The sequence below is a fragment of the Triticum dicoccoides genome, chromosome 2A (assembly GCF_002162155.2).
Source record: "Triticum dicoccoides isolate Atlit2015 ecotype Zavitan chromosome 2A, WEW_v2.0, whole genome shotgun sequence".
Classification (NCBI taxonomy): domain Eukaryota; kingdom Viridiplantae; phylum Streptophyta; class Magnoliopsida; order Poales; family Poaceae; genus Triticum; species Triticum dicoccoides.
In genome coordinates, this window is record NC_041382.1 from 620,627,369 (window position 1) to 620,648,551 (window position 21,183).

General features: G+C 43.7%; 4 protein-coding genes across 5 annotated transcripts; 2 read left to right on the forward strand and 2 right to left on the reverse strand.

Annotated features, from left to right (window-relative positions):
• The first annotated feature begins 4,114 nt into the window (after positions 1-4,114).
• On the forward strand, positions 4,115-8,804 carry LOC119355793. The gene is made up of 7 exons (XM_037622671.1): positions 4,115-4,281; positions 4,506-4,662; positions 5,314-5,509; positions 5,857-5,927; positions 7,500-7,740; positions 7,889-8,067; positions 8,391-8,804. Exons 1-7 carry the CDS (start codon positions 4,233-4,235, stop codon positions 8,485-8,487), a joined length of 990 nt encoding a protein of 329 aa, XP_037478568.1. The 5' UTR covers positions 4,115-4,232; the 3' UTR covers positions 8,488-8,804.
• A 186-nt stretch (positions 8,805-8,990) lies between these two features.
• LOC119355794 lies at positions 8,991-12,600 on the reverse strand. The gene is made up of 6 exons (XM_037622672.1): positions 12,092-12,600; positions 11,294-11,392; positions 10,726-10,903; positions 9,775-9,872; positions 9,554-9,615; positions 8,991-9,443 (listed from the first exon to the last, which is right to left on the reverse strand). The coding sequence occupies exons 1-6, from the start codon at positions 12,500-12,502 to the stop codon at positions 9,332-9,334; spliced, it is 960 nt and encodes a 319-aa protein (XP_037478569.1). The 5' UTR covers positions 12,503-12,600; the 3' UTR covers positions 8,991-9,331.
• Positions 12,601-12,954: 354 nt separating this feature from the next.
• LOC119355797 (mitochondrial intermembrane space import and assembly protein 40 homolog) lies at positions 12,955-15,666 on the reverse strand. Its single transcript, XM_037622675.1, has 4 exons — positions 15,408-15,666; positions 14,530-14,558; positions 14,297-14,422; positions 12,955-13,457 (listed from the first exon to the last, which is right to left on the reverse strand). Exons 1-4 carry the CDS (start codon positions 15,526-15,528, stop codon positions 13,281-13,283), a joined length of 453 nt encoding a protein of 150 aa, XP_037478572.1. The 5' UTR covers positions 15,529-15,666; the 3' UTR covers positions 12,955-13,280.
• A 137-nt stretch (positions 15,667-15,803) lies between these two features.
• LOC119355795 (mitochondrial 2-oxoglutarate/malate carrier protein-like) lies at positions 15,804-18,782 on the forward strand. Of its 2 annotated transcripts, XR_005171689.1 has the most exons (7): positions 15,804-16,016; positions 16,100-16,178; positions 16,902-16,997; positions 17,434-17,950; positions 18,057-18,192; positions 18,283-18,545; positions 18,646-18,782. XR_005171689.1 is itself a non-coding variant. In XM_037622674.1 (6 exons), exons 1-6 carry the CDS (start codon positions 15,888-15,890, stop codon positions 18,469-18,471), a joined length of 1,146 nt encoding a protein of 381 aa, XP_037478571.1. In that variant the 5' UTR covers positions 15,804-15,887; the 3' UTR covers positions 18,472-18,782. The 2 variants fall into 2 exon arrangements, 1 of the variants encoding a protein (XP_037478571.1); XM_037622674.1 differs by having other exon boundaries at positions 18,283-18,782.
• The last annotated feature ends 2,401 nt before the right edge of the window (positions 18,783-21,183 follow it).

The following is a 21,183-nucleotide window of genomic DNA, read 5'->3' on the forward strand; positions in this document are numbered from 1 at the left end:
ACGTCCCCGGGCTGTACGTGTGTTGAACGCGGAGGCGCCGTCCGTTCGGCGCTAGATCGGATCTTCCACGATTTGAATCGCCGCGAGTACGACTCAATCAACCACGTTCTTGCAATGCTTCCGCTTAGAGATCTTCAAGGGTATGAAGATGCACTCCTTCTCTCTCATTGCTAGCATCTCCTAGATTGATCTTGGTGACACGTAGGAAAATTTTAAATTATTTCTACGTTCCCCAACAGCCAAGAGGTGGCGCCCCTCCCCTAGCCCAAACTGAACTGGACTAGGGCTATGGGCGTCGGCCCCCCTTTTCTTCTCTTCTCCTACTCCTTCCCCCCTTCTCCTTGTGGAAGTAGGAAAGGGGGGGCCGAATCCTACTTGGAGTAGGATTCCTCCCCCCTTGGGTGCGCCAACCCTGGCCGGCCTCCTCCTCCCTCCCCCCCTTTATATACATGGGAGGGGGGCACCCCATAGACACACAAGTTGATCTTTAGCCGTGTGCGGTGCCCCCCTCCACAGTTTTACACCTCGGTCATATTGTCGTAGTGCTTAGGCGAAGCCCTGCGTCAGAACTTCATCATCACCGTCAACACACCGTCGTGCTGACGGAACCCACCCTCGGCCTCAGCTGGATCAAGAGTACGAGGGACGTCACCGAGCTGAACGTGTGCAGATCGCGGAGGTGACGTGCGTTCGGTACTTGATCGGTTGGATCGTGAAGACGTTCGACTACATCAACCACGTTACTAAATGCTTCCGCTTTCGGTCTACGATGGTACGTAGACACACTCTCCCCTCTCGTTGCTATGCATCTCCTAGATAGATCTTGCATGATCATAGGAATTTTTTTGAAATATTGCGTTCCCCAACATACTTTAGTGATCTAAACGCTCTTATATTTCTTTATAGAGGGGGTACTACAGAAGGATATAAAATTTTATCGCGATAGAACACAACAACTTTATTGACTCAAAGGAAATAAAAAGATAAATATGCTCCCATAAGCGCTTTAATGTCTTTTAGCTAGGCATGGTGTTCTGGGGATAGTTTGAAGTTTTCTCATTATTATTTTCCAGGGAATAATTTTCTCTCATAATGGTTTCATATGGTAATATATTTTCTTCCTTGGAAATGTCACGTCCTTTCCTCATTGGAAATTAAAATATTATATGTCCTCTTCCTTTATGTCAATGACATCGCAAATGGTTCTTTAAAATGGTCTTCCTAATGTGATAGGACATGAAGCATTGCATTCAATATCTATTACTATAAAATCACTGGTAACATAAATTTTCAATTTGCATTTATAGGGACATCATTTGTTCTTCCCAATGGCCTTTTAATGGTTGAATCAACCAAATGTAAACTTAAAGAACAATCAAACATAGATCTTAATCCAAGTACATCATATAATGCTTTTGGCATGGTAGAGACACTAGCACCAAGATCACATAATGCATTACCTACAAAGTTATTAATTATGATCTTGATATTAGGTTCCCAACCATCTTATAATTTTCTTGGAATAGAAACTTCTTCTTCATATTTTTCTTCTCTAGCTTTTAAGAGAGCTCCTACAATTCTCTATTGTATTCACTAGCATTAGGATTTATAACAAACTCATGCAAAACCTTTATCACTTCAGTAAGAGTGCAATCATCATAATAAAAAATTACCATCTAAAACAGTGGGATAAATACTACCTAAAGTTTTGATCTCTCTCCAAACCCGCTTTTAGCAATACTACAATCAGATTTAACACTCTCTAAAATAGTGGGATCATTGCTATATAAAGTCATGACCTCTCCAATCCCGCCTTTATAATCATGGAAAGTAATATGAATTATCATAGGGTTATCCGCAATAGAGGTCCAACAAAACTTATAGTTTTGACCTCTTCAATCCCTTTTTCAGCAAACAGTTCAGCATTTCTAGCTTCTCTCTGTAACCTTTATGTTTCTCCTCTAGCTCTAATCATGGTGTGTTTGCTACTTGTATAATATATATCAAGCTTTCCACTGGTCGTAATATTAACTTATTTTTTAGTAGTAATCAAATATTTCATCATATTTTCTAGACTAGTGGGTATATTATTATGATCGTAAGAGTTTTCATATGAGTTCCGAGCATTTTGAGGATAAGGCTTAGCATAATTTTTACCAAAAATATTCATGTGAGCGTTGATATTAGAATTGTTTCTTCCAATAAAGTTGACTTATATTTGTTCCTTATTTTGTTCAACAAGTTGTGCAATAGAAATACCCTTAGGATCAGTAGGAACATGCTTAGTAGCAAGCATAGACATAATCATATCAACCTTATCATTCAAGCATGCAATATCCTCAATAAAGTTTACCTTCATTATTTGGAGTTCTTTTAGAGTGCCAATGGGCATAATTTTTCACCATCTCATCAAGGAGATTTGTAGCCCTCCCAAAGAGATCTTGTAGCTAATGTTGTGGCAAGTAAATATTGACAATCTTACCCAAACAATGACAACTTTCCTAGAATTTATATCCATTTTTAGGGCAATGCTAGGTGTCGCGCAACCGGTCGAAAGCCCCGATTGGTCACCTTCCCTGCCGTATGATCGCTTCATTTGTGGCCAATCGCCCTCTTTCACGTTGCATAAACAAACGCCTTCCTCCCATTGCAAAAACCACAACACATATCCTCCCTGCTCTGTCATAGTTACACGCATGGTTTCTCGCGCCAACTATAATAGTCTACGTCATGCCTCTCCCAACAGCATGCATGGCCGCTCGTAGCACCACCATGCCCCATAGCTGGCCTCTGCAGCAGAGTGCACCATCAATTGCAGCGACATATGTCTCTTCTTCGTCACTGGCCTGCTCGCAGTAACACGGGTCACCGATCCTAACGGAGCGCCCCACCGTCACAGCTGAGAGGCACGCCAGTCCCAGCATCATGATTGTGTGTATCTCGTTGTTGACTGATTGGTAGCACCGCGGGTCACCGGTTCCAACTGAGCTCCCCATCGGCAGCACCACTGTGGTAGTGCGCCTCTCGTCGCCTACTGTCTAGCAGCATCGTAGTTCGTTGATCCCAGCAGAGCGCCCTGCCGGTCGCAGCATCACGGTATTGCGTGTCACATCCCTAGCACCGGCGGTCATCACCTCTAGCATCAGTACCACGCCCTTGCAACACCGACTATGGACTCGCATAAAACACCTTGGGGATCACAACAACACGTGTCCTACCGGCAGTCGACCTTCGTAGCACCAACGCCTGCCTTTGTAGCTCATGTGCCCAACCTTTGCAGCACCGGCGCGAGGAGTGGGGCCGCCCTACAACGCCGAGCTACTGGCATCGCAACACTGTGCAACGAAGTGGTTGCCTACCTTGCACCGTCTAGCAGCACTGGCCTCACAGCAGCGGCCACTCATAGCCCCCTCCGACTCGAGGCGGCTTCACGTGCCTCTGGTTTACAACATCGATGAGCAGCCAGCAGCTCCCGCAAACAGGACGAAGGATGAGTGAGAGGCAGTGGGCGTGACCATGTCGTCAACGATGATGAGGTGGCAGTGGCGGATTGAACAACATCGGCGGCCGGCTTGCAAATCCTCGATTTGGTGGGGGAGAAGAGAAGCGGGAGAAAGATGAGTGAAACTGTTTTGACCTGGTATAGGAAGAAAGAAACATGAGGGGATGTGGCACATGCACGCCCCACGGGTACATGGCACACACGCGCGAGTGGACCAACGAGAACGCGGGCCAGTTGGCCGATTGGGCTCATTTACCATTTTGTACCGGACGTTTTTTGTTAATTTGTCTGTTCTTCTAAATAATAATACTTCCTCCGTTCCTAAATATTTGTCTTTCTAGAGATTTCAACAAGTAACTACGTACGGAGCAAAATGAGTGAATCTACACTTTAAACTATGTCTATATACATCCATATGTGGTAGTCCATTTGAAATCTCTAAAAAGACAAATATTTAGGAACGGATGAAGTAACTAACAGATGTAAGATGTTCATTGGTTTCTTAAGAAAAACTAGTGTTAAAACAGAAAAGAAAACCAACATGCCCTTTTGCTAACTGTGCCAGTCCCTGCCGACATCGGGGCCCGTCCACATTAGCTAGCCACCGCCAAACTGACAGCCTTGCAAGCAAACGAGCCCGCTTTCCTCGTCTACCTCCCCTGCCTCAGCTCCTCCTCTGCTCTGCCTCGCTCCCCGCAGAACACCGATGAAACCCTAATCGGCCTCTCCGATGCACGCGTCCGCGCGCTTCTTCTATTCCTCCGCCTCATCCAGGAAGGGTTGGTAATCTTTCCTCCAAGTTTCCCCCGTTTAATTTTGGTTTAATCATGGAGGATTTTAACCTCCTTCCCTGTGCCAGAACACCATTACTACTACTTTTTAGGATAAATGCTTGTAATTGTATGATTTGTCTTAAAGGTGCACAAATGCTGCCCCTGTTGCCATGTAATTAGTTTGCCTGTCTTGTGGGTTTTAATTCTGTCATTTTACCCCCATTTTTCAGCCATTGCTGACGTTTCTGACGCCGTTGCACGGTCGTCCTATCGGCCTCTCTGTGGGAAGAAGCATCTGGGTTCTCCCTCTGCTCAGGATCCACCCAAGGTCCAGAAGAGATTAACAAAAGAAGAAAGAAGGGACAGGGTAGAGGAATTTGTTGAGAAGTAAGTCAAACTCGGTCTGGCCAGCATTTCTAACTCTATTATTGTCATCAGCATGTATTGCAGTTTTCTTGTGCTGCCTTTGTATATAGCGAATTACTACAATCTTGTTTTAGTCATTGCCTTCCACAAACGAGCTAATCAACCATACTTTGCAACTGTTACTAGATGAAAACCAAGTGCTAGCTTCAAAACAATCCTCGTCAAATTTTAAATTTTGAGACTTCCGGTTTCTGTACACAAAGAAACGACGAGATCCTGGAGAGTTGGTGCAGGAAATTTAGGGAGGATCTCGTCCTAGTTTCACATAGGGTGAAAAGAAAGCATCTGCAAAGTTTCAAAGTCTGGATACAACAATTCCTTTAGCTTGTTTCCACTGTACTTATCCATTCTGTACATACCCCCCTCATGTGAATACTGTCACTTATATTTATGTAAAATTCACAGTAGCCTAATTTCCTACTGTTTCCCGGTCAAGAATAAAACATCCGGCTGTATAATGTCTGTCGTACCACATGTAAATGTGCTTCTGGAATGGAGCTAGGTGCTTGATGCAGTTCTAGCATTGTATATCTGTGAATGCACCCAATGGGCTTGTTTGCGTCTTTAAACCTTACATCCATTATTTATGGCTGGCTCTGCTATTCAATACAGTTACAGGGCATCACATGAAGGAAAATTTCCGTCTGCTACATATGTTCGTAAGCAGGTTGGAGGGTCCTATTACGTATTGTGGGCATTACTCCAGGAACTGGAGTACAATTCGAAGCTGAGGAGTGATGTCAGTGATGCCTCTTTCAACTCAACCAGAGATGCCAGGACCAGCTTCGAGGGCATAAAGGAAGAGACGGTATTTTATTGCAGAAACCCTACTCTAACTCTCTGTCCATTTTGTTCATGTTGTTAGTTATTGCCAGTTTGATCTCTTACATTTCTGGCAGGGCCTATCTTATAGTGTTGTATTGTAAGATCAGATCTCAGAAAGAGATTACAAGGTTTTAACAGTTAGTTTTAGTTTAATCTCTGTGCATGCTAAAATCATAAGTACCGGTTGAACTTTGATACATGTTTCCACTGGTATACTATCATAATTGCGCTATTAGTAGCTAAACCAGGATGCTTTAGGAATGCAAATGCCCAAACCATGTCAGGTCAGACACAAAGTGAGAATATGAACACCCTTCTTTGTGTTCTCAGGATCTACCCGAAGTCCACAAGAGAATGACAAGAGAAGAAAGAATGGCCAGGGTAGAGGAATTTGTTGAAAAGTAAGCCAACTTGGCCAGACAACATTTCTGTTTGTTATTATTGTGATCGGCACTTGTTATACTTTGTGTCCGTGCTTCCTTTTATCTAGTTTCAATCTTGGGTGAAGGTGGAAATACTACCTTGCGTACTATAGAATTACATTATACTCCCTCCGTAAAGAAATATAAGAGCGTTTAGATCACTACTTAAGTGATCTAAACGCTCTTATATTTCTTTACAGAGGGAGTATATTACACAGTAATGTCTTACAGCCAGCTGATCAACTCTGTTTATCAGATGTAAGATTCGTACCACTCGAGATATAGTGCTTGATAAACAATGTCATTTTCTTATTTGGCTCTGTGAGCGGTTCGAAAGGTTCAAGCAGCATGTTTAAGCAGGCAGTGAATGCCTCACAAACATGGCTAGGATTGGAATCCAGCAAAACCGCTAGTTCAGGCTATGTTCGGTAGCAAAGTATTGCAAAAACTGTAGTATTGCAAAACTACAGTATTTTAGCATATAGGCACAAAATACCACAATTTTGACAAAACAAAGTATTTTGAAGTATTGAGAATACTGCGACATGTTTGGTTAGTGCTTGTATGCATCAACCTAACTTAGCTAGCTATAGTCGTTCACGACATGCATGGGTTCCAACGAGCGCGTTAGGGTGGAGTGCATGGGGGCACGTCGTGGTGCCATTCATGTTGGCGGCGGTCACGAGCAGTGCGTGTGGGATGAGCAGCAGCTAGCAAGGTCGCGGCATGGCGGCGGCTGCACAACCAGTGGCAAAACAACACGCATACGACACAGCTTTGACCAGCAGTAGCACACAACTAGGAGTGCGCAGGGCACATTCGAGCTTGGACAATAGTGCGTTGGGGGTTCACGGAGCAGCCAGTACCGCGTGAGTTGGCCAGCGGGGCAACCAGCTGCTTGGGGGCATGGGGCATAGGAGCAGAGAGGGAGGAGCGCAAGCGGCAGTACGATGGACACCGTTTTTTCTCTCCATCGTCGTCTCTTAGTTTATCCATGTCTGCCCATGGAGAAGATCTGAACAACATGCAGGGGCGACACCTTGGGAGCGAGGAAGACGATACAAACGTCGTTTTTTCCGCTCGCTCTGTTAAAGAAAAAAAAGGTCCGAGGTTCTTTTTTATATGCAGAGAAAATACCACGGTTTTGGCAATACTGTAATATTAAAATTGCAGTTTTTTATGGCAACCAAACAGCTCATTGCAAATAAAACTATGATAATATGAATGACTGTAGTATTTTTGGATTACTTAGAAAATACTTTACTATCAAACAGGGCCTTCTCGAAATTTGGGAAGTGAGCGATCTGATTTATGCGGTTAAGCTACTCAATCAGATTTTGTCATTGTTCCCGGATGAAAACCAAGTTTTAGCTTCAAAAGAACCCTCGCTAAATTTAAATTCTGGAAGTACCAGTTTTATACCGATTCTCGTTGTTACCAGCTGGATATAGTCACATATAATTGTGCTTCACCTGATGAGGTGTTAAGGACTCGTTTGTGCTTGTAAATCTTACATCCATTGCTTATGCCTGGCTCTATTATTCAACACAGTTTCAGGGCTTCACACGAAGGAAAATTTCCACATGCGACATATGTTCGTCAGCAGGTTGGAGGGTCCTACTATACAGTGCTGGCATTACTCCAGGAATTGGAGTATAATTCAAGACTCAAGAATGATGTAAGAAATGCCTCTTTCAGCTCAGAAAACTTCAAGGAAAAATACGGGCTCCACAATATCGATCTCTCTCCAAGAGTTGCTGCTACCAACTTTCAGGGTGTAAATGAAGAAATGGTAGTACCTCATTACAGATAACGTACTTTCACTCTTCATGCTTTTCTTTTTGAGTTTTCATCATTAAACATCGTCACTGTGCATGCTTAAATAATCATATATCTCCAATTATGTTTGTGCTCATAATAATAATCATCTACTTTTGCAGGCTAAAACTTCGGAACCTCTGGATCTAAATACTAAGCCACAACTTCCAGAATGCCATGGTAAAGCTGGAGCTGCCAAGCCAAAGTTATCCCCAACAACTTGTTTGGAGGATAAAAGTGAGCCAATGGCATCAGGTCAAACTGAAAACAACAATGTGGTTAAGGCACAAAACCTCAAGAGGTACTGCTTGCATTCCCTCACGCAAGATCAACAATTGATTTACAAATGATCGCATGGTAACGGGGTAGCTAATTTTGGCTCTGCAAATTAAGCAGCATGAGCACCTAAAGATGACTATTTGAGACAATCCCTGCATTATTCTTAAACTGCATCAAACAAATCAAGAAATATGTGTTTATCAGTAGCACATGTATAAAGATAGCTTACATAGTCCTCTCCACCATCGTTGATTCACACATTTTAACACTAAGATGTTGCATGTGATGTTATTTTGGTTGCTACCGTCTTATGTTCCTCACAGCTTTTCTTGCTCCATAATGCAGCCCTAAGCATGCGCATGAAGCATCGAAGGGGGCAAATCTGTGGGGCAGCCTGAAATCCTTTGCTGGTGGACTCAGGATCTTTTGGAACAATCTGTAAATTCATATGGTCTGGCTTGCTAGATGTGATTACATATAGGATACACATTGTTTTATGATTCTTTTCATGACCTGAAACACAATTGTATAGATCTCCAGGAGGTCCATTCCTTCCATCTTTCAGACGACGCTCCTGTCAGCTATACAAGTCACCATAGAAGTTGGAGTACTCTGTTTATTCACCCCTTCATCCAGTTTGCCTGTGTCAAAATTAAATGGAAATTTTCCTTTATCTTTTACAGACTTGATTGCTCATGTTGTTTTACATTCAAATTTGGATGCTTTGCTACCCACATATTGTGCACAATGGGTTCAGAATGGCTTCATCTCAGTCTATTAAGATGTTCCAACTTTTTCCTGATTCAGATGTATATAGACGCAGTTTAGTGTGCTTATTCACTTATTTCAATCTGCATGTAGTCCATATTGAAATATCCAAAACATCTTATATTCACAAACAGAGGGAGTACTTAGAATCATTGCATCGACAATCTGACAGCACCATTGCCAAACATATCCTGGTTGCACAAGTGCGCAACTCACACCCAATGTAGGGATATATATAAACTTGGTTCAGTCTTATAATTCATGGATAAAGACCAATAAAAGAATAAACAACGCAAATACAGTTAACAATTGTCGCTTTATATAAACTCACTGCTACCATTCTCTCAACAACTTCCTTGTTTTAGTCAGGTGGTAGACAGGTCCGAGATACTGCCAGAAGCTACAATCCTAGTAGAAGGTAGATTTACAAAACTTGCAGTCAACTATCCAGGACAACCCTCTCTTCTTCAACCATTGACAAAACTCAAAGATGATAAGTATCCAACCACTAACATACTTCAAGATGATGATGGGGTACCATGTTCATCAGAATCTTCGACCATCCTTTCTAACGACTCGATATCACCAGCTTCAGAAAGGGTACGACTGCGAAGGCTGTCTGCATCCTCGCTGCTCAGATGAAAACAGGGAAAGAAACAACAGTTATGACAATAGTATTGGATGCATCAGTTGTAGCATAAAATTTGTGATGATAATCCACAACAGAGATTTAGCCATACTCTGTAACTCCAAAGATTTCTTTGACAACAAGTGAGCCGTCCCGGGAACAGAACTCTGGGAGCTGGATAATTCACAGATATCCAGTTATAATGGAGGAACAGGGAAGGAGCTGAATACATTATAATACAACATCATGACATCTAAAATATTTTAACTCTATTTTGGAGTCCAGAAAATTCTTAGCTGCAAGAGTCAATAAAAACAGACGCCAGCAGCTTACCTCTGATAAGTACATGATTTTTCCGAACAATGTTTGCACAGCAAGCTTCCGCTTAAAACCTTGCTCTGTAAACCCAGATAAGTCCATAACTATTGGACCTGCAATATCATAAAACACAAATATCCTCAGCACTCTAGCAGTGTGCAAGCATAACCTTACACATCAAGCTTAGTTGTGAATCAAACAAAATTATCACTCCTACCAAAAACAAGCAATTTATAATATTTTGAACACTATCCCGCAGGCCACAGCTCTTGATCATTTTCTAGAAAGACAATGATTCTCCTATTTGATATGCAAACCATACGCTCATAGGTTCGTAGCAACCCTAAAAATAAACCGTATAATTTTAAGTACAAGAACTCATGTTGAAGGTGTCAAATTGAACTTCAACAAATGAAGCATTCAAATGCAGTGCTTTGATTTTGACATCATCTTAAGATTTTCATGCTCATAAAAAATGACAACGTATTGCTAAAACTCTCTTATTTATGTCTGAATATTGCTGCAGCATACAGATGTATATTAAATGATGTTTGACGACCCAAGTTAAAAAAAAAAAGCAGATGTTTAGCAACTCACACAATGCAGACATCATTTTCAGGCTCAGAAGCTAAAATAACTGAACAATGTGTATAAAGCTAACGCGACGAGCGGATTTGACAGCAATGGAAGAAACAGACAAATGCCAATATTATATGCTCAGTAATCGTTGGAAAGTAATCTTCTAAAAGTTTGCAGTGAATCAAAGTACAAAACCAGTAAATTATGGGACACATGATCAGTACCAAGTTTTACAGAGGATTCCACCAGGGAGATCCACAAATTTCATAGGAAGTCAAAAGAAGACAAAATCACTTCCGTGTTTTAGAATTGAGCAGCCAGGGTCTTGAAGGTTTAGGAAAAACTATGTGTTATCTAAGAGTACCAGAATCAGAAGAAGAAAAATACCTTTTTCCCGAACAATTCGTCTAGATATCTCATTCAGAATTTCAGCAACTTCATTATCTTCTAACATCGATGCTTTCCTAAGATGTATGAGATCCACAACCACATCAGGATTGAATTGTTTTTCATTCAGTGTGTATCGGATGTACTTTCTTACTACATCATCCATGTCAAATCCTGTCTGAATACATGGGGAAAAAAGTTAAAAGTGTATATGTAGTCCTCACTATAGCCAGACAGCTTTGCGGCCAACAACATAATAAGAAAACCATTCCTCAAACAGCAGTAGAAATGGCCAAATGGGTGCATTGGTGCAAAAGCATTACAGTTTCATATGTCAAAATCTATTCTGACCAACAAAATTTCTGGTTTAGATCTTTGCAAGGAGATAGTCTTGAGTCTAAATATTTTTAGCACAAGTCATCAGTGTAATTTAACCTTCCAGAATAAGATATATGAGAAACACTGGTCAAAGTAGATTCATTTGTTGAGAAAATAAAGCAGGTGTGTGCTAACAGCAGTCCAATATAAGTTCAGATTCTCAGGAATAATGGTTGAATCAAGGGCACACCTTTTGCATTAGTTCTTGAAGAGCTGGAAAATCCACTGCTTCCCTGCCCTTCTGAAACAACTCGTCTAGTGACTTCAACAAGAATATATTCTTGGTCACCTGCAAAGAAATGGAGTCACCATGAAATGCCAAAAATATATCTGGATAATGGTTATGACTTCTAAGAGCAACAGAATTAATAGTCCCATCAAGAACATCAGCAAGAAAAAGAAAATAAAGAGTAAAGATGAGCCTAGCTTGTGAATTGTGATCAAACAAAACATAAGCTTAGTCAGTGGTCAATAAAAAGGTAAGCTTAGCTTGTGATCAACAGAAACTTCATTAGTACAAAATGAAAAAAAGTTCTCCTGATTCTTTCTCACTTGAAAGTAACAACTAACTGAAACAAACTGAACTATTTAGTATGGTCATGACTCATGGTTCTATGATACTTGATGAATAGAGATGAAATTGCAACATAGAATCCCTCGCTGAGAAAAAAAAAGAGTCAATCTCCCATATTCTCGAGTCCTTGAACGCCTTTAGCACCCAATGAACTACTATTGGAGTTTGGATTCAACAAACGAACCGCTGCTCCACACAATGTGCCTACATTTTGGCATGGCTAAAACTCTATTATATATATAAGAGAAATATGCCATCACTTTATTATCTACCGCCACCAAAAAGACGAAGCACAAGCAACATGTCCAATCTTAGAGAGGAACCACCAGTGTGTAACTAAACTGCTAATCGTATCACTCCGCAGTCCCCCACTAAGCATCGATCTACACATGATTTTCAGACTCGAAGGCTCACCCTCTTCTTCTTCTGAGTGCGCGGGGAGGTGAACCTGCGGAAGGTGCGGACGGCGGCGAGGGCGAAGGAGACGCCGACGTAGGCGAGCGGCACGGCGAGGAGCCACGGCACGGGGCTGGAGCCGACGCGGGGGCCGGGGATGGCCTGCGTGACGGTGCCGGTGAACTCCACGAGGTCCAGCGCCTTGTCCTGGATCCACGGCAGCTCCTCCTCCACCTCAACCTCCTCGTCCGCCTCTCGCTTCGGGGCAGCGCTGGAGTTGTTGGTGCGCTTGGCGCGGGCGACGAGGAGGGGCGTCGGCCGCCGGGGGGCCGCGCGGGCCGGGGCGAGCAGGGTGAGGGGGCAGCGCCGGACGCGGCCCCCGGCGATGGGCACGGAGAGCGGGTGGGAAAGGGTGGTGGTGGTCGCCATGGAGACGGAGGTGGAGGCTAGGGCTTATCGCGGCGGAGGTGGAGTTGGGTGGGACTCCTCCGGGGTGCGGAGAAGAGAGAGACCAAGCCAGAGTAGGCAGTGGCTGAACAAAAAAACCTGTGACGGGTTGGGAGAGAGGAAGAGCAGTAAAATGGGCCGAAAGCCCACCAAGACAACATGCTTTTTGGGCTTCTATCCCTGGCGCCAGCTCTCAAAAGAAAAAGGAAAAGGCTCTGCCTGCCCGCCAGAAGGAAAATCGTTGAGCACTTCCCCAAAAGCTCTTGCAAAAACTTAAGACCATCTTCTTTTTTTCGAGAATAATTAAGACTATGTCCACTTTGGTGGACATGTCGTGTAATGACACTATTATCATTAGTAAACTCAGAGTTAAGAGACAGATAGCAACATTCACAACAAGGTCAAATAACTGTCACTGCACATTTAAGAACGCATGGATTAACAAGGTCCATCGATTTCGTATAATGGGCTGACAGCAATCATGGAATCTACTAGTTCCTTTTGACAACAAACCAGCTCGTCAAATCCGTTCAGAAACTGATGTCTCTAGAATACAAGTTTTCCAGTTTCATAAAAACGTGTAATGTTCTCCCAAAAAGAAAGTGGAAGTATTTCTACCACACAAACTGTGCTTATTTCTGCCGAAGAATCCTGGATGCGTAATCTTGCCTATAAAGGAAGAATTTATAGGAGAAACAAGGTGAAGAGTGTGAATCGGGGTAATCTCTGTATCAGGCTGTCAGCTTAATACCACAGGATCTCAAAGCTTTGGTTTGGATTTGGATTCTCTAGACCATGCTGGAGCTCTAACTTGCAGGTTGGACTTCTCAGCCTCATCGTCCTTCTCCTCCTCTTCCAAAATCTCCTTAGAAAATGCCGCTGGATTCTCCTTGATGCAGTTCTGCAGCGCGATGAAGGGCTGCACACAGTCTGATCCCTGGCAAGGCAAAGGAAGCAGGTTTAGTGTAAGTCAATATCCAGGAAGAAAATAGACATGAATCAGACAGCCAAGCATTTAACAGCATACGAGTGGAAGAGTTTTGTATGCAACAGCGATTCAGACATTAGGAAATAGCCCTCTGTAAACAAATATAAGAGCTCATATATTTCTTTACGGAGGGAGTATTACAAAGAGTTATAGCATCTCCATTTCTTAACTCTTTTAACTTTGATGAGGAAAGAGGGCAAATTCTTGAGGTTTATTTTGTTATAAAGTAACAAGTAAACCGAATAAGTACTTTTGACCAGATTGAATTATAATTGGCTACCAATAACATCGTAGTGTAACCAAATAGACAATGACTGCCATACATCTGTTGCTATTTGGATTGTAAGAAAATGCGACACAGAACAAAAGATCTTTATTGTGCTCCGTCAGATCTACAAACTACTTGGGTGCCTTTTTAGTTTATACTACAAACTAGCACACTGAAGCAGCCACAGAATTCGTCTGAAAATAGTATCGGGCGAAATAATAAGAACAAAAATGTTGACAATAAAAGGAAAGGGCCACACTACTCATTATAAAGACTACGTTAGAAAAGGTATCAATTAACCACATATCTGCCAAACACTAATCCCAACACCCAACTTCCTTGAGTGCTTACCTAAAATAACTTTCTTGGGTATTTACCTAAAAAACACCCCTGAGCTATTGAGTTAAGTTTAGAACAAAGAGGCTCTTTATTATGATTATCCAGGGAAATTTTAAGTACTGTAACTTACAGAAGACAGCTATAATTGAAGCAACTTGGTAACTTGAGATAAAAATACAACCTTCTCTACTTCTGTGCTCCTCAGGAAGCAGGAAAATGCATCAACAAATCCACTGCCACATGGTCCAGTTTTCAAATCAGCCACGCACGGACAATCCAGAGCTTTCTGTACCTTAACGTCAATTGACTGCATAAGCAGATAACTGTTTCACTGATCTCCCAAGCACCATGAAGAATAGAATACTGATATATAGGTATCTATCAATCTTCCAGGAGCAAAATAAAAGGTCTTACCTCATCATCCTCACTAAACGACATAGCCTCTGTACATTACAAAAATTCAACATCAGTAATCAGAAGATCAAAACACTAATGCTGGCACGGATTAATGAGCCTTCGAAAGATGCAACATACCCCATGCAAAGCGCACGGGTTAAAAGAACATCACATAAGTAATATCAGTCTAGATTGTTGCCTAGAAATGTTGTAATCCTGCTATTATTAATGAACGAAAACTCCTTTTGATACCAAAAAAAAGGAACACTAAGGGCAGTCTAGACTGTTGCCTAGAAATGTTGTAATCCTACTATTGTTAATGAATGAAAACTCCTTTTGATACCAAAAAAGGAACACTAAGGGCAGTCTAGATTAGGGAACCTCCAATAAAGCAGCGCATGCCATACAAATTTGAAAGAGCGCGCGAACTTTGTGCACATTGGGGTATTTTTTGGGGGAGATGTGGAACTGGAATCTAGTCGTTTTGGCAAGATATTAGCAGGCTGAAGCTTGGTAGCTCCTCAGGACAGGGGTATCATCAACTAGCGCATACCCTATATGGCACTAGCATTAAAGACTACCTCAATTTCGGCATGAACGCGTAGATGTTATACGATTTGTAAGTTCACCATCTACTAGTACAAGGTCTGAACTGCATATAATAACCACATAGTGGAGAATCACAGGGACAATCTCGTCCACCTAAAACTCGCAACTATCCTTCCCTAGAGCTCTGCTTCCACCAATGCTCCCCAAATCCCAGCAACCCGACGGATAACCTATAGGCTGCCGCGACTTGAAGAGAACCACTACTCGAAACGGCCGCGTGTCCGCTGGAAAAACGAGAATAAGTGGACATCGCCACCGGCGCCTAAGATTCAGAGTTTGGCGTGTACCTGCGGCGAGCTCCTCGAGGGAGGAGGGCGCGGGGGCAGGAGACTGCGCCGGCGCGGGGTCGGCGGCCGGCGGAGAAGGCTCCTCCACCGCCGGGTCGGGCTGGCTCTGTTCTTGGCCCATCGATGGTTGGTTGAGCGGCTAGGAAGAATTCAGGCGGCGGCCACTCTCGTCTCGACGACCGGCGGCGAAGCGAGAGAGCAAAAAGCGACCGGCGGCCTGAGCAGGAGCGTGGTCAAGTACTCAAGTCGCCCGGCGGCACACCACTTTGGAAGGCAATTTGGACCCGAGTCCGACTCTGACCGTGCTTCCCGTCCGTCCGATCGCGCCAAGATTCGTGTGCAGGTCTGCTTCCGTTCCATGGGCCGGGCCGGCCTTCGTGAGTGGCCAGCGGCGTTCCAGTGTGTGTGTCGCCCACGACACGACGCCTCGGCGCCTCCCCTAAACCTCCGCGTCGCCATTCCCCCCTCCAGCCCGCCGCGATGGCCGGAGGCGGCGGCAAGCCGTTCGGGGACAACGTGTTCGCCGGCCACGCGGCCGCGGGAGCCGCGGCGATCAGCGCCTCCGCCGTCGCCGTCCACCCCCTCGACACCGTCAAGAGCCTCCTCCAGGCGAGCGCCCCCCTCTCTCAGATTCTCCCATTTGCGGTGCTGCTCTTCTCTCGTCAGGGTCTGATTTGTTTCCGCGTGTGCAGTTGAGCGCGGCGGGGCAGAAGCAGAAGATGGGGATCCGTCATGCGGTGGACCGGCTCATGCACGTCTCCGGCCCTGCAGGTGTTTGGTTGCTTGCCTGCTTGCTACTAGACGAGTAGAGATCTTCCTTCGTTTGGTGGTTCTGTCGTGATCTGTGATTAGTGATTAAATCTTCGATCCCCTTTGATGCCAATGCATAATAATAACTAGTGGAGTTGATAGGATTGCGATGTTGCTTGTTGAGTTGACAGGCTAGAACTGGTAGTGTCTGACTTCTCAGATTGCCATCCAGCTATTAGTAACAGTCCATCATGATACATATAGCTTGTGAGCCTGACAAAGATAATAAATCTACATTAGATAAGATCTTACTGTGATTGTGTCCAACTGTCCATAGTGGTTCTACGCACTGTCTACATTAAGAGCATATCCAGTAGGAGCCTAAAGGCTTGGATTATTTAGTCAAATTACTCAGCTTGTACAATTTTTTGTCGTCCAAACGTAGATCTAGAAGCTTGCTTTTAATTGCTTCATTGCTTCTTTATAAAATACCTGGGCTTGCATAAACATTTCACTTCATTCTGTTGCCGTGCCTGCTTCATGTTATCATACCTGATTGACTTACTTTAGAGATTTCTAATTCATGTATGATGGTATCAAAGGGGATCATTGTACTCATAATAATAACTACTGGAGTTGAGAGGATTACTTTGCTCTGCATTCTAAAGTAACATATTTCTGATGCCCATATGTTGCTTTGCTCTGCACAAAAAATATCCTATTAAATAATTGTATGTATTTCAGGTCTTTACAGTGGCATTGGGTGGTCAATATTAGGTAAACTGCCTGGTTTGGGGGCACGTTTTGGGACCTATGAGCTTTTAACAGCCTTCTATAAAGGTACATACTTTTTTTTGCGACACAATTCTTTGCTTAGTGTAGGCTGCTTGATATCAACTTGTTGGCACCTTCTATTGGCAGTTTAGCACCCATGAGCAAACTAGACATGTTGTCGGTTAGACTTCTCTGGCATATCCTCCCATTTCCTATATGTTTTCCCTGTTATCATACTCCAATTGCAGATTGACCAAAAGTCCTTTGAGGTAAAAGAAACAATTTGCATGATTTAACATTGGTACCTCTGAAGAACTGTTGTGATTGGAGCTTTTGCTTATGTGCAACAAGACTATAGCCTTAACATTCTAAACTATATTCGACTGTCTGTTTTCCAATAGTTAAGCATGAAACTTCTGACTAACAATGTAATCTGCAGCGACATATGCTGGTCGACGTATAGAACTTTGCAATGATATATGATTTGTTTGTCTCTTGGCAGATGGCAGGGAGGACAACCATGTTAATTATTCTGAGGCAATGTTGGCTGGCATAACCGCTGGTGCTGTAGAGGCATTTGTGTGCACACCATTTGAACTTCTCAAACTTCGGTCCCAAGTTGGTTCTGCCATACCTATGAAAGCTACGAACCCTGCTAATGTTATACAGGAGTCGTTTCCACTGCTTTCCAAGCTATTACCTGGCCATGTCCCTGACATGAGAGTATGGAATAGCAGTGTTAGTCTGTTGTCCAATCTTTCCCCCAAGCATCCTGACATGATGGGTGCCCTGAAACAGCACCCATGGATGCTGACTGGCTCTGGGAAGCCCCCGTTACCCTCTGATGTTCAGGTGCCTTCGAGAGTGATAGCACTTGAAGGATGGGGTGCTTTATGGAGAGGACTTAGGCCAGGGGTAGCCCGAGACTGTGTCTTTAGTGGAATGTTCTTTTCTTGTTGGCAATTCATACATACGGCGATGCTTACTTGGCAGTCTGTTAACATGAACCCTGAACCCAGGTAATGGAGTCATATTAGTATATTTGATTTGCAAAGTAAAGATAGGGACAGTGTCATGATTGATTTTCGTTAGTATTGGTCTATTCTAACCCTTTGCTCATCTCAGGAATTTAGAAGAAGCAGGTCCTGTACCCCCTTTAGCTTCTAGTCTTGCTGCAGGCTTCTCTGGAGTTGTAGCAGCTGCTGCTTCACATACGTTTGATACTGCCAAAAGTCGTTCACAGTGCACTGTGATACCTAAGGTAAGTTTATACTTGACTGCTTTCAAACTTGGAACCACATTCTACCCTGTTTGCAAATGCACATTATTTGTTCTTGCAACTGTTTTTCAGTATATAGCAATGGAGAGGAGGTTTCTTAAATGGAGAGCACCAGGAATGTGGATAGAGAGAATGACAGGAACGTCACCTGCTGACAGGAATGTTCTATTTCGTGGCATTGGGCTACGGATGGCACGCAGTGGAATCGCATCTTTTGTACTTGTTGGGTCCTACTATTTAGCGGTAGATCAGCTCTTGTAGATGGAACGCAGAGAAGCCATTTATGAAATTCAAACACCTTGATTATATGCATCTGCTGAACAACCAGAGAAGAGGTAACTACGTGGTGCCTTGTTCATCTCATCCAGACTTCGTTGGAGTTGCGTGCTCCAGGATAGAATTTTGGTTACTAATGTAAATGTTTATAACAAACAGAATTGAAGGTCCGCTATTGGTTTTGTTGCTCGTGTTGAAGAGATATTAAGTATTTTTATATGGAAAATGTTAGTGGCTAAGGAGAATGGTGAAAGGTTAATTTTGGCAGCAGTGAGCAAATAAAAGGGCCTTCGATAGTTCGCAACGCAGCCTGTTGTTTGAGTGTACTTTGCTCGATGATCCTCATAAAATATGTCATGAAGTGTTTATGGTAGTACAGAATTTGGAAGATGGCCGGTCGATTTGGATAGCTTTGTTAATCCATTGTATTGTACATGCAAGTTGATCACCCAAGTTTTAAATATTTATAACTCCAAGCACATACTATATGTGATGGATCTTATAGCTGATAGCTATGAGGTATTGTTTTTTCAGGGCTTGTAATGTGTTCCCAGTCAGTTAGTTGAGTAGACTACAACAACAACAAAGCCTTTAGTCCCAAGCAAGTTGGGGTAGGCTAGAGGTGAAACCCATAAGATCTCGCAACCAACTCATGGCTCTGGCACATGGATAGCAAGCTTCCACGCACCCCTGTCCATAGCTAGCTTTTTGTCGATACTCCAATCCTTCAGGTCTCTCTTAACGGACTCCTCCTATGTCAAAATCGGTCGACCCCGCCCTTTCTTGACATTCTCCGCACGCTTTAGCCGTCCGCTATGCACTGGAGCTTCTGGAGGCCTGCGTTGAATATGCCCAAACCATCTCAAACGATGTTGGACAAGCTTCTCCTCAATTGGTGCTACCCCAACTCTATCTCGTATATCATCATTCCGGACTCGATCCTTCCTCGTGTGGCCACACATCCATCTCAACATACGCATCTTCGCCACACCTAACTGTTGAACATGTCACCTTTTAGTCGGCCAACACTCCGCGCCATACAACATTGCGGGTCGAACCGCCGTCCTGTAGAACTTGCCTTTTAGCTTTTGTGGCACTCTCTTATCACAGAGAATGCCAGAAGCTTGGCGCCACTTCATCCATCCGGCTTTGATTCGATGGTTCACATCTTCATCAATACTCCCATCCTCCTGCAACATTGACCCCAAATACCGAAAGGTGTCCTTGCGAGGTACCACCTGGCCATCAAGGCTAACCTCCTCCTCCTCACAGCTAGTAGTACTGAAACCGCACATCATGTACTCGGTTTTAGTTCTACTAAGCCTAAACCCTTTCGATTCCAAGGTTTGTCTCCATAACTCTAACTTCCTATTTACCCCTGTCCGACTATCGTCAACTAGCACCACATCATCCGCAAAGAGCATACACCATGGGATATCTCCTTGTATACCCCTTGTGACCTCATCCATCACCAATGCAAAAAGATAAGGGCTCAAAGCTGACCCCTGATGCAGTCCTATCTTAATCGGGAAGTCATCGGTGTCGACATCACTTGTTCGAACACTTGTCACAACATTATTGTACATGTCCTTGATGAGGGTAATGTACTTTGTTGGGACTTTGTGTTTCTCCAAGGCCCACCACATGACATTCCGCGGTATCTTATCATAGGCCTTCTCCAAGTCAATGAACACCATATGCAAGTCCTTCTTATGCTCCCTATATCTCTCCATAAGTTGTCGTACCAAGAAAATGGCTTCCATGGTCGACCTCCCAGGCATGAAACCAAACTGATTTTTGGTCACGCTTGTCATTCTTCTTAAGCGGTGCTCAATGACTCTCTCCCATAGCTTCATTGTATGGCTCATCAGCTTAATTCCACGGTAATTAGTACAACTCTGAACATCTCCCTTGTTCTTGAAGATTGGTACTAATATACTCTGTCTCCATTCTTCTGGCATCTTGTTTGCCCGAAAAATGAGGTTGAAAAGCTTGGTTAGCCATACTATCGCTATGTCCCCGAGACCTTTCCACACCTCAATGGGGATACAATCAGGGCCCATCGCCTTGCCTCCTTTCATCCTTTTTAAAGCCTCCTTCACCTCAGACTCCTGGATGCGCCGCACAAAACGCATGCTGGTCTCATCAAAGGAGTCATTCAGTTCAATGGTAGAACTCTCATTCTCCCCATTGAACAGCTTGTCGAAGTACTCCCGCCATCTATGCTTAATCTCTTCGTCCTTCACCAAGGGTTGGCCTGCTCCGTCCTTGATGCATTTGACTTGGCCAATATCCCTCGTCTCCCTCTCCCGGATCTTAGCCATCTTATAGATGTCCCTTTCACCTTCCTTCGTGCCTAAGCGTTGGTAGAGGTCCTCATATGCCCGACCCCTTGCTTCATCAACAGCTCGCTTTGCGGCCTTCTTCGTCATCTTGTACTTCTCTATGTTGTCTGCACTCCTATCCAGGTATAGGTGTCTGAAGCAATCTTTCTTCTCTTTAAGCGCCTTCTGGACATCATCATTCCACCACCAGGTATCCTTATCTTCGCTTCTCCTTCCCCTGGACACTCCAAACTCCTCCGAGGCCACCTTACGAATGCAAGTCGTCATCTTCATCCACACATTGTCCGCATCCCCTCCTTCCTCCCAAGGGCCCTCCTTAAATACCCTCTCCTTGAACACCTGAGCTACCTCC